The following is a 19586-nucleotide window of genomic DNA, read 5'->3' on the forward strand; positions in this document are numbered from 1 at the left end:
GGCCCCAAGTGATGTAAAGCCTACTTAGTCATGTTATCAGTTCTTGATATTTACGGATGAATTTGTCATTTAAAGGCTGTGGTTTGTTTTGATATGTGTCTCATAGGTCACATCCTCGATCTGGGTCTGTTCAGACAAGTCCATCAAGTACTCCGGTAGTAGGGCGAAGGGGCAGGCAGTTACCGCAGCTCCCACCCAAGGGGACGTTGGAGAGAAGTAAGTGTGTGGTTTTATCCAAATTACTCATGAAGGTTGGTTATATTTATTATTTTTCTTTTGCCATTAGAGTTGAAATCTATTGAGTTTTTGTGTACAGAATTAGGATTTGACGGTAGTATTGTATTTTGTAGTGTGTTTTCTTCTATTATGTTTTAATATCTACAATACTCTTGGCTGAAATGAATCACCAGCAATACACATGAACCAAGGTGGACTATTAGCATGATCCTGTTCCTTCTGAACTCAGTAGGACTTTTGTCATTGACTTCAACAGGCTCAGGAAATGATCTTCTGTGTGTTGTTTAGTGATAAAATTCTGGCTCTTTTGGGAGTCGGGAACATAGTGGATCACTTGTGGGTTCACGTGCATATAAAATATCTGCTTCTTGAAACAGGAAGAGCAAGAAGAGAGGTAACAATCTTTAAAATGGAAAAGATCAGAAAGATATTTCGTGATTCATATTTTACTGGTACTCTGATTGAGCTTATCTTTAATGTCTGTTAAAAGCACTGGTTGATTGAGACATTTTCCAAAAAATGTTTAGAAACAGGGGTATATAAACACATTTTTGATAGCAAATATATATTCACCTTCATCTTCTAATAATTAGATGTGCTGTGCAAAATCAGTCTAAATGGCCATATACACTCCTTTTTTAAATCCTTCTTAACATGTATATTGTATCTTTTATAAAACTTCTGTTGTTTTTTAACCCCTGTGCTTTGGTTCCTTTTTTTTTTTTGTTTGTTTGTTTTGTTTTTGTGACTTTCCCTAGACAATGGAGACAAGGAGATAGAATCTTATGAAGGTCTGTACATAAAGAAGGGCTTGTTTTTCACCTGAAAGCCTTTTTCAGAGGCTAAATAGGGAAAAATAAACCCAACTGCAATTGATGTTACTTGATTACACAGATACAGTCAGAACTATTGTCATAAATATTTAGTCTTTAGTTTTAGACCTGTGGCTCATGAATTGTACAGGGTTCTACATGAAAAATTTATAAATAATACTGTCTAAATATGATTGTCATTAGAAAAGTACCTAAACATGTACCCTTTTAAAGACCAAGAATTTATGCTACAGCAAATAAGGGCATTTCAGCTAACCTGTGTATGTATGTACGTTTCCAGGATTAGCAGATATTCAGGCACATGTTTAAATATAGGCATTTGAAGCTATTTGACATGTGTAATGTTAGCCATGCATTTGATCAAAACAATGCTTTTATTGCAAACATATTATAGTGTGATACATTTGCTAAATTACAAGGTAATTTTCAAATAATATAGGGAAAAATTTAGTTGAACTAATTATACCTTTCAAAAAGGTATAATATTTTTGCTAAAAATTAAATCCCCTTATATTTTGTAACATTAAAACCATTTAAGTTACTTAATAGCAAGCCACAAGATATCAATTGCAGTCCTTGGTTATTCCACTGAGGGTCTTTATGTAGTATTACTGAATCTGTCTCATCAGAATTTTTAATTTAATATTTACAATGTTTACAGTATTTATTTCCATTTTGGAAACAAAAACTCCATGAAAAGAAAACTCTTGTTTTCTCAGATCACCACCCTAGTATATTCATTTCTTTGTCGTCTTATGTGTTGTGAATTGCTTATATGAAATACAGTCTAGATATGCCAGGAAATAATCACATCTAATCACATGATGTTTGTTGTCATTGCTGTATATGCTTTTATGTTTTACCATTCTTCCCTGCTCTTTGCTTAGTATATCTATTTAGACTGTGAGCTCCTTAGAGCAGCAATTGTGAAGTACTGCATATTTTTACTGTGTTTGATTAGAGAGGGTAGCAGTCTTATTTATGATTTACTTCATAGGTTCTATAGAGAGAAATATAATAAATACAATAAAATAATTATTTTTTATAGGAGTGCTAGAATTGTTTGCTCTGGTAAGTACTGCTGGGACTTGAGGAACTCTGTTTTTACTTGAAGACTGAGTAATATTTTCCTTTAAGTCTGTCTTTTGAAAAAAAATAGTCTTTTGGAAAATCTGGGTTATGGAAAATTGCCAAATCCAGAGATGTTGAAGTTTTAATGTACAGTAAAAGCATCATCAGTGACTCAAGATACAGTAAATAGATAGATTTCATTTTGAATTTACATATATAAAGATGGTAAAACCTGTTAAAATTGTATTCCATAGATACAGTTTTCATACAGAATTCTATACAATTTTCTGTCATGAATTAAGATCTTATATTCTAATACCAGTGAAGTTCTCCTTTGAGGCTTTTTCTCCCCTTCTTTAGGATTTTCTAATCATTTTCTTTAAGGGGACTAATAATTTTCTTTAAAAATAATAGTGCTGTGCAAGAACAGCAGATTACCTAACTTCTGTCAGTGACAAAACGTAATTAAGATTAGTAGCAGTCTTTTTACTGTGGAGAATTGAATTTTACAGAAAGTTATTTTAAGCAAATGAAGTACCAGTTATAAAAACTCAAATGTAATAGAATTGGAAACACTGACTATCGTAGAAGGAGTTTATGTTATTATTTAACAAATAAAGCATCATGTAAACCTGAAAGCTTTGTAGGCATTTGAGCAGATTTTAATGTGTTTTTATATGCCCTTGGATTAATCAAAATGGTTGTCTATTGTTGGGAAAGCCTAATGACCATACCAGAAAATGTCATTGTCACAGAACAGACCTTTCTGCTCTTATAGAAACAGAGGAATTTCTATATTGCTTGGAAACAGGGCGTGAAGGTTAACCTTTTTGTTTTTGAAATCAGTGATTTTATTGTTGACCAGATTAAGTTAAAATCATACTGAAGAAAAGAGTTAATAAAAGATACATAATAGACAAAGAGGAATTTGAAGTCATCTCATTTTTTAAAAAGACAAAAAGAAAAAAGTAAAAACTTATCTGTTGTTAACTTCTACAGTAGTCTCATTTAGTTTGCATAGATTTGAATAATCCGTATTTGTTACAGGGTTGAAACTGCATACCTTTTCTTAAAATGTAGTAGAAGAAAAACCAGAACTCAAGTAAAAATAAGGGAGTAATTTGCTGTTGGAGATTTTTTTTGCTACAGTGCAGTACTCAGTAGAATGTGGAATATGGTGTGATTATGGCTGCGTGACTAGAAATGGAAGGGAAGGAATCTATAGGGAAAAAGTACCCCTCTGGGTAATGGCTTTCCTAATTAGGATTAGAATTAAAACACCTTGATTTGGGTTAGATTTAGTTCCATAAACTATGTTATGTAGTTATGTAGTTGCATGATTTTGCTCCAGGGCATGTAGGTATCCCCAGAATACTTCATTTCAAAATTCTGAAATAGCCAGAGAGCTTTGTTCATAAGAAATGTAGCTGTGAGTAGCTGCGAAGGACCATTCCTATCTGTAGTGTATTGTCTCATACATACTCTCCCACATACTCTCTAGGAGAACATACTTATCTGTATTGCATTTACAGTCTTTTATCATCATGGTATTTTGCCTAATTCCTTAACTTCCCACTGCTGTGTTACTTCCAGTGTCAGATTTACCTGTTCAAAAGAAAGGCTGAGTATTTATGAAATGCATATAATTATCTAATTTACCCAAGGTATACCATAGCATCTAGGCAGTTTGAATTTTGCTTTAGCCTTTGTTAGTTTAGTATATTTTCATGTTAGGTAGTTGGAAAGTAGTTCTGAAAAGACGTCTGGGACCACTTAAGTTTTTATCGAATTTTCACTACTGAATTGCCAGAACACTTTTTTTTTCCAGCTGAATATTTGCTTGTATATCTTTAAATTGTTCTAGAGCTATCTTGTTTAAATGAACATTTGGAGGAAAACGATTGAAATTGTTTTTAGCATGTGAAATGTTTATTTACTCTTAAGTGTTCTCTATTATTAGCACTACAGACAATAAGTGAATACTGCAATATTTATAGTTCTTAAGGGTTAATGTGATTTTTATCATTTATATGTGGCTATAGCGTATTTCTTTATTCTTACTTGCCTTGGTAGAAGGATGAAATCAATCACTGCTTGTTGCTAATTAAAATGGAACACCATAAAGTGCTCTTGAAAGTATTCAGTATTCACCCTTTCAGTTTGTTGTTAATTACTAATCAGAGAGAATTTTTTCCTAATATAGATTTTTCCTTTTCCTCTTAAAAATAAACATAGCCCTTTCTTTCTTCATTCCCCCAAAAAAATCCCCAAACTCTCCATCCAATCATAAAAACTAGAAAATTATGTTAGGTAAAGAATTGTAATAAAACCTTAAAATATGAAAATAAAGTACTCAGAAATTTAGCAAACAGTAGAGCTCAGTGAGGATTTGCCCTTCTATTTATGGTTTATGGAACAGACTTTAATTACATGATCTCATAATAATCTTGTGTCTTGGGAAAGTTATTTCAGAGGCTGTTAAAGCCTGATATTAATGCTGATTAACTGTCCTCTCTTAACTTCAGGTATGGGTGATCTTGTTCCAGAATAAAATTAGCTATGAATGGAATTAACAGGAATACTTGATTAGGTTTAATCAGGGATAGCTAGCAGCCATAAGTCCAGTTTTTATATCTCTCTAAATACAATTTCGAATCTGTAAAAAGAACAATGTCAAGGTACTGTTGTAACTGATGCAGCATGGAGTGTGAGTTACTGAGGCAGTCCAACGATTAGGAAACACAGATACCCCTGACAGAAATGCTGTTTATTTTAAGGGGTTTTATCGTATTCAGGACATTATTTCTTTGTTAAATGAGACATAGTTTTGCAAAATGAAAAGGAATTTTGTTGTGCATTTTCCAATGCCCTACAGTTTGATGGGAGACAGAGAAAGACTATTTTAATGCAATTACACAGGACCTGTATTAACACTGGTCATAATTCTATCATCCTCTATAAGCTGTGATTTCACGTGTTTTTAAGACTATATGATATATAGGTACTTTATTTTATAAAAGGTGATTGATCACATGTATATAATATGGGATAGGAACTTGGATTACCTTCAGCTTGACTATGAACTTGATGACTTAGTCAAACACAGCAGCCTAAAAAATGAAGGCACATAGCTTTGCACCCACCCATTTGTTTGTGTGGACACTTCTGCGGTACTGGCTGTATGATGTTAGACATCTTTGTGCTTGCACAGCATAACTTGCATCATGTGTGCTTGACAGGAAAGTAAAGAGAATAGTTTAGTTAACATCAGTACCAAGGGTTCCTTAGGATACTGCCTGAATCTACCTTGGGTTTTTGACTTCAACAAAGAATTTGCAACAATACAAAAAAACCCTTTGGGTTTTACTTGTGGATGCTTAGTTCACCCTCCTGAGAGGCGGCAGAGACCTCAGCCTCTGAAGAATATTAAAATATTTTATTTGCATTGATACGATTTTGGCAGAAAAACTTGAACAAATTTTACCAAAATGAAGAGCTCAAGGTTCTGACCTTTCAAGGGAAGTCATAGTTTATCATTTACTCTTGGATTGGCAAAAGGAGGAATTAAACAGCTTTATGAAATTTGAAGATCTAACTATCTAGGTCTGAGACCACAAAGGGCATAAAGAAAAATGACTGAGGAGTCATAAAGCTGTGCTCATAACATCCATTGTTTGTTTATGTTTCAGGGTACCAACATGCCAAAACCACTTTAATTCAATTCTACTGAAATTGATTTTTTTAAAGTCTTAGGCACATCTTCTATACATTCAAGTGTATAGATGATATCCCTGCTGAATATTTTAACTGGAATTTTCAATGTCATGATTTTAATTGGAATTTAAATGCCATGATTTTATCACAGAATTATAGAGCAGAAATCCATGCACAGGTTAGTTTCCATTGCATTGGCTTTGATTATAGCCTAAATTTCACTCTATTAACAATAACCTGCTAGAACAAGTAGTTTTTAAATTACTATTACATGCTAGCTACCTGAAGTCGAGTAATTCGATGAGCTATTTAATCGCGCATGAGGTTATACAGGTAATGAGAGAACTGAAAAGAATTCTGGGAACAGCGAACACAAAAATCAATAAGTATTCAAAATCTGAACCTTGAAAAACTACAATGTACTGCATCATGTCAAAACTGTTTAATGAATAACTGACATTTAAATTAAAGCAGGCACATGGTACACCAGTTGCTCATCTCGACGCTCTTCAGGATCATTAGTGTTGTTACCTTCTTGAGCTTTGTCACAAAAGAAAGTTTGGTTCTTTATTAATGACATAAAAAACATATTTGTGTTTCTTATAGTTAATGGTATTTTTACTGTAATTTCCAACTATTTCAGTGTTCTCTAGTAATTAGATATGCTCTAGGCAACTGTAGATACTGGTGGAAAACCATCTTCCTTTATGCATTTTAACTACTATGAAATCTAGGTAAAAAGCATATTATCTGGGAAATTGAGGATATTTTTCCAAGCTGGAAAAGCATTTGCATTGTTTCTTCTGCACTTATTAAGGTACTAAGTGTGTCCACTTGTTTATTATTTATACACAATTTAAAATGTGTTGTTTGAGAATGAAGGCTTAGACTTTTATTCCTAGAAAAACTAAAGCAAAGCCAAGAAGAACGTACTTTTAAACCAATTATCTACAGTATCTGTCTGTTTTCTCTGCTTTGGTACTTATTGTCTGCTTTCCAGTGCTTCAAAATTTAATAAGAAATTGGCAACAAGAGACAGTAAGGGCTGCATATGAGCATCATTACTTGCAGAAGGATGTCATTGGAGTAAACTAGAGATATTAATAAGAAATAGCACAAAGATTTATTTAATCTTTGATTCACTAAAAAAATAATATCTGCCACAGACTGAGGGTTTGTATGTTATTGCGGATGTCTTTTGTTTGATGTTTATCTTTTATTTGAACAGCTTGTAACAAAGCATGCATGTTTTTGTCTTGCTTTTTTCCCCCTGTCATACCTTGCTTATACAAATGCAGCAGGAGATGAAGAAAACAAGCGTACTGGAGTTCAGGAGTCAGAGGTCAAGGCAGGTCTGTCTGACCACAAGTGCCTATCTCCTCCAGATATGATTTCCCCTGAGCATATAGGGAAGCTTTACCAGCCAGCTTGTCAATATATTGAGGAAAAAACCAGTGAATATTTATACCATTTTATGAAAGAACAACACAAGCAAGTTCATTGTAGCATAGTTTATTTACCAGTTGTGAATGCTTAAAATAATACAATCTGAAAAAAGAGTCACCTAAGTTTTTAACTTTTTTTATCCTTCTCTATGAAACTACTCTGTCACTATGCTTAAGTAACACACTTAACAAATCTGGGTGGACATCTTTTAGATATGGTGCTCTCTAGTTTGCATTTATTATTTTTACAAGCAGGGAAGTAAAGGCTATTGTATCATGACATGTTTTTTTTTTTCTTCGCTTGTGTAGGCAAACAGATTATGATGAAAATAGTAGGAAACTGCATTACATGGAAATCCTTAGACTATTTTGTATAATGTCCCTCATCCTGCTTGGAAGACAGTTCAGCTGGTAGTGGGATGAAAACTGATAGTTCTCAACTCAAATACTATGTGGTTAAAACATAAAATTTTAACTTCTAATTTCAGAAAACACCCCATACACATTCAAATATATGCAGAGATCTAAAGATTTTTTTCAATCATTTTTCTGTTCTTAAGTTTCTTTCTCAAAGGAAGATTCATAAGTGCATAAATTTAACTTTTACGTGCATTGTTAATAGGTTACATTCTGTTATCCATGTCAATAAATGTCAAAAGTGGTGGAAGCATGGCGTGAAAAATGATGAGCTGAGCAAGAAACACATTTAGTACTAGCTGGTAGGAAAAATTACTAGCATACATATGTATGCCTAAAATGCTAAATGCTGCTTAAAAGTGTAAGTGCCTGAATCTTGTGCCCTGAACCCCACTCCCATTGTTATTTAAGAGAAGAAAATACAGATTACTATTTTCTTCTACAAAACAAAGTCAGGAATAAGTACTGTGAAGGACTCATTATTTGTTCAGAAATCTGGATGCTAGAGTAATTTCAAGATTTGGGAAGTGAAAAGAAGGTTTATTTTTTTTTTTTTAATTGTAGTTCTCACTTAAGCATCCAAAGTGTCCTTTAAGATCTTTGCCTTCCCATTTTTCATTATAGTACAATTTACTTTTTTCTTGCTTTTGTTATGGTTTTGTCACTGTGGTGTTCAGTGGTGTGTGTACTGTGCATTCTTCATTCTGTGTACTTTGTGATAACTCAAGCATAGTGCATGGAGTTGTGCTCACTTAGCTTACAAAACATTTGTGTGTGCTTATAGTTACACTGTCATAGCAGCCGTTCCAATTGTTAATCATCATTGTCTATTTTTAATGTTGTAAAGATGAGGAAAAACATCAAACCCCACCTGTTAATGGGCGAAAAGGCAAGTTGATTATGATATTGCTTGTGAATTGTGGGTGCTTTAGAAATTCTACTTATTTTTTGCTGCATGTGTGTGTGTTGCTTCGTTCTTCTAGCTCAAATTAGTAAGTTCACGTACGTTCAATTTCAGTGTGTTGTTTTACTTCCTCTATATAATTATTTTCAACTACGATTTAAAAATATTTCTTGGAATCAAAACCTCCAGATTTTTATATTTTTACAGCTAACTGTATTGCTGAAGTTATAGTTTACACTACATGTGATCATGTTGGCTATTTAAAACTAGCGGGATAGTTTCTGTATTTCTTCTCATTTTGGAATTTGCGGTCTGCCTTGCCCTAAGAGGCCAAGTAGTTTGTAGACATCTGCAAAATTGTCTGCATTGTCTTCCACTTTTTACCAGGTCTATATTCTTTTACATCCTTTGTGTATATATTTTACAAGTTTGGCACGTTTTAATCTGACTAGCAAAAATGGACCATTTTAATTGTCATATGCTGGCAGAGAAAGACTTATGTTATTAGCAATCATTTCTATTGTCTAGTTTGTATTATGTTTGATATCCTCTTCTTTTTGAAATGCTGTGGATATAAGCGTAATTCAAAGCACTGAAATGTTAACATGGAGACTTAGTTTTCTTATCTAAAAAATAGAACAAGAAAGTTGCAATGAACAGCTTACTTTAAAGTTTTATGTGAGTTCATGCTTCTAAATTGCTTTGATTGTTTTGAAGAAATATGTTACTATTTTTCCATGTACTTCTAAAACCATATTACATTTAGACTTTGTCTCATCAATATCTTCTTCCAGTGAACAATGCATAATCTGGACAGTGACTTGGATTTATTAAAATTTGGATATTCATTCTTACACTTCCATCTCTACCAGAAGCCCACATGGGGTACAGACCCAGCTGCACTATTTTGGACTATTCCTAGCTCTCTACTCCCTAGAACAATTAATTTAGCAGAGAGAATACAGAGCTCAAGAGAGCAGGGATTGAGTTTTGCCTCTGCTACTTCATTCTGTGGGAGGGAAAACAGTTTTAATATGTCCCTTATTATCAGGTGTAGGCAAGACAGAATGAGGTGCCTTTGCAGAGAGGGTGCCATGTCATGAGCCCATCACAGCAATGCATGGGGTCACCTCGCTTACTCTGGTGGCTATGCCAGCATAGTCCTGAATGAATTAAAATGCTGGGAATCTGCTGCTGTAATTGTAACGCAGGGCAAATTACCAGATAGTTCAGTGTCACACTTTTAAGATCTAAATTCCAGTCATAATAAAGTTGTAGACTTTTGCCACTCATTTGACAAGGCTGACAAAACCAATATTTTATATAATTAATTATAGAGCCTGAAAGATGTCCATTGCACAATAAAACAAATTGTACTAACCTGTATTTAAGATAGTTTCTTTTCATATTTTTATTAATTTCTCTAAGGTGTCCATTTCATGCTTTAGAAATTTCTTCTGCAGAGCTCTTTTCTCCAAGAGAATAATCAGTGCCTAATATCTGATTTCAAATATTTCTTACCAAAACCACTATTCCTTTCCAATTTTCCTCAGATCTTTTGCATTTCTCTTGCATGTATTTTGTATGATATCTTTTGATTATTTGAGTTTGTGAGTGTGGTGGTTTTACCCCCACAAAAATCCAATCTCCAAGCTTCCCCCCACCTTCCCACAATTTACCTCAACACTGAAGAGAAATTTTCAGGCAGGCACACCTCTGTATGGGGGAAGGGAAATATATACATTTATTCCTATACAAATAAATACTGTACAAACTAAAAGAAACTATACATATACAATATTAACACACTTCTATCATCCCTCGAGCCCCTCCCTCAATCAGTTCAGGAGAAAACCCTCAGGCTGATAGGTAAACAGTCTTTCTCTCATTAGGGTATCAGGGAGAAGGGTTTCGCTGATCACTCTCCATCAACCTCTAGCTCTTTTCTGAGGTCTTTTCTTCCTCACAAAGTCCAAGAAGGTAGCTCTGAGTCTGTCCTCCTTGGTTTTGTGCCAATCTCTGCTGTGTGACTCTCCCTCCGTAGCTGCTGCTGTTCAGCTCGGCTTGTCACGTGCATGTGTCCCGGGAATCATTCCTCCTCCCTCAGTTTTTGGCTGCCCCCAGCCAAACTTCTGCAGGGCACCCTCCGAGCCTCTCTCTGGCCTGTCTCCAATTTCGCCTGGAGTTTTTTCTCCTGGCACTGAGCAGGCTTCTCAGCCTGTCCTCTTTGGCTCAGCTTCAAAATACGAAGTCTTACATCCACTCCCACCTACGGTGAGGGGGAAAAGCCCCCACTCAGCTTTCGCTACAGGTGTTCAGCCCAGTTATAACTGTCCAGAGCTGACCGCAGCCTGGCTGCAAAGGGGGAGAGAGGGCTTGGCTGAAGGCCTGCCTCTCTCCCTCTTACCTCAGCAGTTGTGAGTCTCTTCCCTCACAACACATATGCACTCCAATGCTGCCTCCAGCAGCATTGGCTTGGCCAGAGCTGTGGGGCCAGGGCCCCTCTTCCCAGGGGGAGAAAGGAAGGGGGCCCTGCCACCCCTGGGCCCTCACTCACACACACACTCAGACACAACAGCAGACTGACTGCCAACTCTGCCAACTCTGCCAACTCTGCCAACTCTGCCAACACTTTCCGGTTGTTGTGTATATCTAATTTTCCAGGAGCGAACAAGAAGAGATTGGTTCTTCAGGGGGAGCCCTCCTGGGACACAATCACCTCTAGGCCTCTAGACCCTCCCCGGCTCCCAAAGGGGCAACTCAAGCTAAGACAGTGGGAAAAGGATCCAGGCAATTCTGTCCTTTACTGTCTTAATTTAGGGTGCATAGTAGATGATGTAGCTATCAAAGCAAAATTTTAAGCCTTTCAAGTTATCAGTTCCCTCACTCTCTAGAATATTTTATGGGATTACATTATAGCTTTGTCTATATTATGGGAATCAAAAATGCCTTCCAATTCTCATCTCCCAGATAGAGAAGCGTCTGGAGCCTATTTGTGTCTTAAGTCTGTAGCAAGACTAGACTCAAGTCACTGAGTCCTCCCTCTTTTATGCACTCTGGTTTCCACATACATGGGAGCCCCACCACTCTGTGAGCAGTCTGGATGCACAGAGGAGTAGAATTGAAAGTGTGCTGTATTCCAAACCTGTTGAACAGTTTAGACACAATCTAAAGAATTTATGTGACTGAAGCCAAACTAGGCAGAATAAAGGGACCCCAGTCAAAGAAGTGATGACAGATCAACCTGCTTAACTGACTTGCAGAAGTAGTGTTCGAATACACTTTTTTGAAAAACAAGCATGTAGCTGTCATGGCAGAGGGCACTCTCATCCTGGTGACTGACCCGAGCATCTTCTTCCATCTAAGACCATTTGGATTCCTGGAAATGGGGCCTACACTTTGCCTGAACTACTAAATATGACTGCCATGAGTCTCTTTTGTGCTTTCTGTTCCTCTGGCCGCCTGACTCTAGACTTCACTAAGAGACCACAACAGCTTCTAAATTTTGCATGAGAAATGATACTGAATGTGTTTTATGTGTGCTGTGAGAGTACTTAACATATTCATATGTGTTATGAGCACCTAGAGAAATACTACATTTTAATTAAATCCTAGTTCAAGCAAAATAAGGTTTAAATAAGGTATAAATCTGTTCAGACTGTGGTAGTTGTAGGCAATCTGCAGGCTGGGAAAATACTGAAATTAAAAAACCCACAACACCACAAAACAGTAGAAGTAAAGTACCCATAAGATGCTCCAGGTAGAAGAACCTACATTCTATTGAAATTCGTTATATCAGCAGCTATTTTACAAATTTAGCTCTAAAACTATCTGGGAAATATGACAGATGATAATGAGTCTAACTAATAACTTGTCAATAAATACCTTCAAATTTGACATATTTATAAAAATGTGAGGTTGCATCTTTCAAAACTACATCACAATATTGAGTAGCATTTCTAAAACATGGCAATGGGATGTTATTTTGTCTGCTTGTTAAACACAGTTTGGTTGCTAATTTAACATTTTAATAAGTAATGCAGAAAAATAAAGCAGGTGTTTCAGTGCAGAGAGTATTTGCATGTAAAGATGCATGTAAAATTTGCATGTAAATTTGAGCAATAAGAAAACTTATATGTAATTATATGTAATTATGTAATCAATTATTAGTAATTGATGTTCAGAAGAACCTAGAACTTTCTGAAGAAACAAATCTATATTTTTCATCTTTGTGTAAGCCATTTATTATCTTTTCTTTATTGGTTGGTATTAATGCTTAAAGCTACTGACTTAGTTTCAGAATAATTTTTTGAACTAAATATTTTCTTGACATTTTAGAATTATGCCATGAGCTTCAGTCTTAACTGCACTGAAAAAGGGTAGAACACCTGTGATTGCTTGCAGAGCTTTTTTTTGTATGTGTGTGTTTGTGTGTGTGTGTATGAGAGAGATGCAAGATCATATAGTAAAAAATTATCTTTCTGCATTGAAAATGCTTGAAGGTTTGCTATAAGATTGCACCTTTTTCAGTAAATATAAAAATAACATGGATCAAAGATCTCAAACCCTATACCAAGCTAAACCTTACTTCTGCATTCTGCAGAGTGCATTTGTAGGCTGTTCACATTTTCTTGCGTGCACAGAGTACTTGCTGACACCCAGGGAATGGTAATGCAAACTGAAGAGAGATTATGGAAGAGAGGTGTAGAGCAGAAGCTTGTATTTTGCTCCACATTTATTTTGGTCATTACTTGTAATTTTCCTTGTTTGAATTCATTATTCATTAAATTCTGGAGATATTTTGGCTTTCCTCGTGTTTACCTTTTGCAGCAGTATGAGGATAACCATACCAACACTTACTAAAAATCCATCTAGCCCAGTGTCTGGTCTTCAGCAGACCAGGTGTGGGTGCTGGGGGAAAGGGCTATAAGTAGGACGAGTAGAGCTGCTCTTCTGGGGTGTTCCAAATACTCCTGTTGATAAAAGGGGTCAGCTGTATCGCATCCGTGTCTAACGTGTTTCAGGCATACAACCAGAAGAGGGAGCAAAACTGCCATATTTTAAAAACATGGTAAAAGATATGAAACAAACAAAGAAACCCTCCCCATGCCCCAAATGGTCCTGGGAAAAAAGCCTTGATAGTGGCTTAAAAATAATATCTTTGTGTTATTTAAATATACTTTACTAAATATTAATGTACACATGTTTAATGTACCATTAACTGACAGTATTTTTTCTTCTATGTAACCTGGAGTATTAATGTTTTTCTGGTCTTTCTTCATGTTTTACAACTCTATTATATTTATAAAAGTCTGATTTTTAGCTAAAGGTAGGCTATGATTTTAGTGAGTGCTATTGCAACATGTGTTCTGTGAGACCTTGCTTGAGTATGTCTACAATTTTTATTAAAAATAAGCAATAGAAGATTCAAATCAATTTATTCCCCATATAGAGGAATCAACTAGTAAAACATTTTAAATATAAATTTAGAACAGAATTGACTAGATTTGCAGGTAGGGAATATGATGAGAAGAGACTGCTATGGGACTAGGCTTAAGTGATTTATAGCTACAAATAATTCATGTAGCTTTGAAGTCAATTTGAAAAAAGCATTTCTGTACTAAAGAGTAACCTACAGTGCACTTTCATCTTCTTTATACTAATAACAATAATATGAAATGTTGCAGTACCTTTTATTGCTTACCTAATGACTTCCAAAGTGCTTTTAATATATTCCAGCTGCAGTCCCAGGAAATGAAGCTCAAGGTTTAGGGTTTTTTATTTTTTGTTTGCTTAGGGTTTTTTTGCAGAATGTGTAGTTCTGTAAGGATGATGAAATTGAAACAATAAATAATTAAGATATATCAGAAATTTTATTGGAATGCTGTATTCATTAAAACAATGATACAAGTGATGCTTAGATAGCCATTTATGAGCAACAATTTATTTAAGGTGTTATAACAATTCCTGGCATTCATTTGTTGATTCTGCATATTATTTTCCTGTGAAGGGGGTGTGTGTGTATGTGTGCACATGAACACATGTGCAAGGCGCTGTCTGTGCCTTTATATTGTCCATGCTTTGCCAGCATTCAAGACAATCTTCTAAGAAGCATTTCAGTTTTTGAAGGGAAGACGGATCATCATGTCTCAGATAAATGCCTTGTCCTCTAATGTACAGGATTATTCTGTAAAATATTCTTCTATTGTATGGAGAAAAAAACTAACTGTTTAATTAACTGATTAACTGTTAATGTGCCAAAAAAAGGAAGCTAAAAGATTATGTCCTCAGATTGGCTGTGGAATGTTACTTGGAGGTCTTGGTCTGTATTAGTCAGAAAAAGACTATGTATGTTGTTGCTTTTTTTCAGATATTGGATGATTCTAGTTTCTGTTACATCGGGGTAGGGGAGTATCAGCACTGTTTTACTGAGGCACCTGAAGGTTTCCCTGATGTAGGAATGACATCAGTTTGGCATAAAGTCTTCGTTGCTGACTTTGTGTCATTTGAAGTTGGCCTTGGTCCCATTAGCAGCATGCTGGTGGTGCAAGGTGGGACTGGATTCATTCCAGATATAATTTAGTACGTCTGAGATGATTCACATACAATGATTTGAAGCCTTTTTCTTTCACCTAGTAGAGGTTTGACACAGCTGAGAGTATTTCTCTCTGTGTGAACTCTAGAGATTGATGGCTCTTTTTAATTTTCTTAGGGACTTTGTTTTGTAAAATCAAACTTGTATGCAGTGAGTTTAGCCTTAACTAATTATTATTCCTCTATTCTTAATGCATGAGTTAAAGATCTCGAGTATCTGATTCAAAACAGTTTCTCAGCTTTTGACAGATTATCCCACAGTTTTAATGACTTCTTATTGGGCTGCTTTGTGTTTAAGAAGCACTAACCAAATCCACTTTTGATTTATTTTTATGGTAGTTGTCACCATACATTATTAATAACACAATTTCTTTCTCAGCATTCATTGCATAAAATTAAAAATAGAAAGAAGTTCTGAGGACTTTTCATTTGCAGTAAAAGATGACTAAATTAAGTATGTCCTAATGAAAAAGTGAAGACTTTATGATAACCTAATTAAAAGTCTAAAATGAGATTTGCACTGATAAAAATTGGTTCACAGAAATTTGAGGTGCTGAAAAGGAGATAAAAGCTGAGGGGATTTAATGAAAAAAAGGCAAATTCCAGTAAAAGAGAAAATATATATAAATGTTTCAAGTAAAAGGTAGATATGAAAAGGGCTATTACTGTTTGTAGTATACAGAAAACAAGGGAGGAGGGAAGCATTTGCATAAGAAAACTTGTCATCATTAGCATCTGGTGTTTTGCTGCATCATCCTGTACTTCTGCATACTGCTGCACCATTCCAGTTCAAACCCTGAGCAAACTACAGTTTCTAGGTTCTGAACTGAATCAGGAGTTCTGAAAAGAACTGACTGAGAGTCAGAAAGAGGGAAAATCTGCATAAAGCTGGCATGGAAATCACTGGGCTTCCTCATATTCTTCAGTATTTAGATTATTTGTTATATATCCTGAAAAAATCCCGTGTTGTAGAATACTGTCTGCCTACTTTTTTTGTTATTCTAAGTATTATCTCCACTATTTGACCTAAATTATAGTCTAATGGTATTTTTTTCCTAGAAGTGACTACTCCTTAAATACAAAGGTAGTTTTACAGAAATCATTGAATTTTTTTAAGAAGACACTTCTGGACTCATTCAAGAAAAGGGAAGAATAAATGACATCAGTAGATATTTTATTGCTAACTGTGTATTTTCATAGAGATAAAAGGAAGAATCACATTTTTTCTAGGAAGAATCATAATAAGATTTTATTTCCACAGTTTTGTAACAGAATGTTCCCTTTGAAATTTCTCATTTAGTACTTAGTGCACATGGTACTTCAAAGGTGATAGTTTCTGTTTCAGTGTGCATATCTGTGGAGTCATGAAATCATTATAGTGACAATTTTACTGATGCATTACTTAAAGCCTACATCTCCATCCCTTTCAAAAATCAAAGGAGCCTTTTATAGGACAGCAGCCTTTTCTAGGACAAGCCTGTCATGGGCCAGCAACAGCCACAGATAAGAAGGCTGCAGGATACCTACAGATAACAATTTTACGTGCTTATTTTTTGAATGCTAGATATCCATAAGTCTCCTTTAAAAAGGAAAATAGTAAAAAGAGTCGTAGGCTAATATGTCAATTTATTTTTGGATGTGTAAGATAAAAACTGTTTTCCATATCTATCATATTAGTCTCCATCACTGGCTATTTATGTGGCTATAAAAGTGATAACGTCTGTGGGCACTGGTTGTGAGGTACTTCACATTGTGGGATCAGCAAAATAAGCAGATTCTTAACAGCCCAAAGCAAAAATGGAGTTTAGGGTATTGAATCTGTCCTGTTAATTGGTCTAGATTTGGTTTTGGCAAGAGATACCAAAAGATTTAAAACTGATAATACTATGTTAACCATCCAGTTGGTTAGAAGATAGAGAATTAAAGTGTAGGAAAAAATGTTTGGCAACTTCAGAAAGACTATCATCTTGCAACTTGAGAGAATGTAGTCTTTCTGGAGCAGTGGACACGCATCTATCTATAGCTTTTTCCCTGAGTGGTTAGATCAGAAATGCCAATTTCAGTTACAGGATCCATAATTAGAAAGACAGTTTTTATTGAGTAATTTAATCTGCCTAAATTAAAGACTGAATTTAAATCAAATTCCAGATTTAGAAAGTAAATCCAATGTGGTTTTATCTTAAAAATTAATTCTTAAACATATTTTGTCAACTTTAAGTAAATATGCATTATTGCTCTTTTATGTTTTTTTTTTTGTTTGTTTTGGGTTTTTTTTGTGTTTTGTTTGGTTTGTTTGGTTTGTTTGGTTGGTTTGGGGTTTTTTTGTGTTTTGTTTGGTTTGTTTGGTTTGTTTGTTTGTTTTGTTTGTTTTGGGTTTTTTGTTTTGGTTTGGTTTTTTGTTTGTTTGGGGTTTTTTTGGGTTTTTTTTTCATGTTTTGGTTGGTTGGTGTCTTTTTTAATTATACCTTTGCAAAGATGTTTTTACCAAAATAGTTCTAACTTCCTTTATAATTTACAGAAACACAGAGATAATGCAAGAAGCTATAGAATGTAGAGTAATAACTTTTAAAAACGGACCAAAATACTTTGTAAACAAGCCTCTGTTTTTTATACCAATTGTTAAATATCAAAGAGAGCAGAATATTTGACAGGTTACACAGATACTAACTTTCATATAAGTTGTTCTGTTCCAGAATGTTTAAGATGTGTACTAATTCTATTCACCACAGGCCTCTAAGAATTAATTTGAATTTTTGCCATGTTAATGATAACACATTTGTTTAGATCAAGTTATCCCAAATGATATTAGGTGTCTTATAATGTAAGTTACATAATATTTCTGATTTTTTTTTTTGGTTTGTGCTAGAAGTAACATGGGAGGACCAGCAGAAAAAGGTGAATGGTACAATAACTGATGACAAACCATTGCCGAAAAAGAAACACCATTCTGAGACAGGTTTGTCAGGGTTTGGAAAACCACATGAAAGCATGAGACTATAAAAACACATTTCATGCTTTTGTAATGCGTGTGTGCTTGATGTACCTATTTTTTTCACTTTGGTGTGAAATTTTTAGTATGTAGAGACCATTTAGATTACATAGTTCTGTTTTAGAATAGCCAAAATAGATCTGCTTTTGTAAAAAATTGTGTTAGAATGCACATGCATTAGAAAAGAAGTGTTCTGGCACAATATTAGACTAAGCCTGCTTTTTAGTTTTGGATTTTATTATGACTTATGTGTTTGTAAAAGCCTCAGGGATCCAAGTATGATTTATGCTGAGTCTTATTTAGTTGACCAAACCAAGGTATCTACTGCATGTATGGTGGAAAAATTGTCTTCTAAAGACTTGAATCTGAAACTTTATTGCACTATCAGACATGGCAGAAATAATGTTGTGATATAATTTTTTATACAGACTGCATTTGATATCTCCATATAGTTGGAGTTCTCAAATCTAAAAGAACTCTTCTTTCCTCCATTTTGAAACTGTCACAAACTTTTTTCACCCAAAACATCAAGTTCAATTATTCAACTATCTTTGTTCCTACAAATGCATAGCAATAAAATTAAACCTAGTAATAGCAATGATGATGATAATTCTGTCTTCTGCATCAGATAATGAAAGGTCTTAATCACATTAATTTATGCACTTGTGAAAGGCAAGCACACTGCAAGGTGTAAAGAAAGAAGAGAGAGAAGAGCAGGGAAAGGAAAAGGGAAAGGGATGTTTATATAGCAGGTTTCATCCTATATTTAAAGGTTGATCCACATTTATTTGAGTGGATGGGAATTTTTGAGTTCCAAGAATACCTATATTTGATTTTGGGGTGCATATATCTCTCTATTGGGCATATTAGTTGTCTCATTCTAATAACAACATTTTTACCAATCACAGAATTTAAAGTTTACAAGATTGGCCAACTGTGTCACCTCCTAAATTAATGCTGTAGTCTCAGTTTTAGGCTCACCTACATACTGATAATTTCCAAGATTTTTGTTGAAGCTGAACTACTGTACAGCTGAAAGTGCAAGAGTCAGAACTGAAGAGCAGCAAAATCTGGCTTGACTCTAACCTAGGAATTAGGAAACCTAGCTAAAAGGCCAGACATGTACTTGCATTTCCTGTTCCCTGACTTTTTGATGCATCAGAGGAAGTTACAGGATAAACCAAGAACTGGTCATAAGAATCAGAATCAGAATGTGATGTATCTTCTTTTCCAGCTGTTTGAACTATTGCATGACAGATTCAAAGTACAATGTCTGGATCCCTTTCCCCACCCACGACGTGGGGGAGCCCAGTTCTAGTTCCATCTCCATCTGAAGAACCATTCCGACGTCTTGAGGGAGGGGGAAAGGGAACTCCAGCGAC

General features: G+C 35.0%; 1 protein-coding gene across 43 annotated transcripts in view; it reads left to right on the top strand.

The window, feature by feature from the left end:
* Positions 1–19586, top strand: part of RIMS2 (regulating synaptic membrane exocytosis 2) — a 448944-nt gene that overhangs the window by 312165 nt on the left and 117193 nt on the right. For 30 of the 43 annotated variants that reach the window (XM_017806448.1, XM_017806450.1, XM_017806455.1 and 27 more), the window contains 2 exons: positions 107–216; positions 996–1028. In XM_017806448.1, coding sequence (XP_017661937.1) covers positions 107–216; positions 996–1028 — 143 coding nt within the window. The remainder of the gene's footprint in view (positions 1–106; positions 217–995; positions 1029–19586) is intronic. The other 13 variants (XM_017806457.1, XM_017806461.1, XM_017806467.1 and 10 more) reach the window with 1 other exon arrangement.

Source organism: Lepidothrix coronata, unplaced genomic scaffold (genome assembly GCF_001604755.1).
Source record: "Lepidothrix coronata isolate B3197 unplaced genomic scaffold, Lepidothrix_coronata-1.0 Scaffold15, whole genome shotgun sequence".
In the NCBI taxonomy this organism is placed as follows: domain Eukaryota; kingdom Metazoa; phylum Chordata; class Aves; order Passeriformes; family Pipridae; genus Lepidothrix; species Lepidothrix coronata.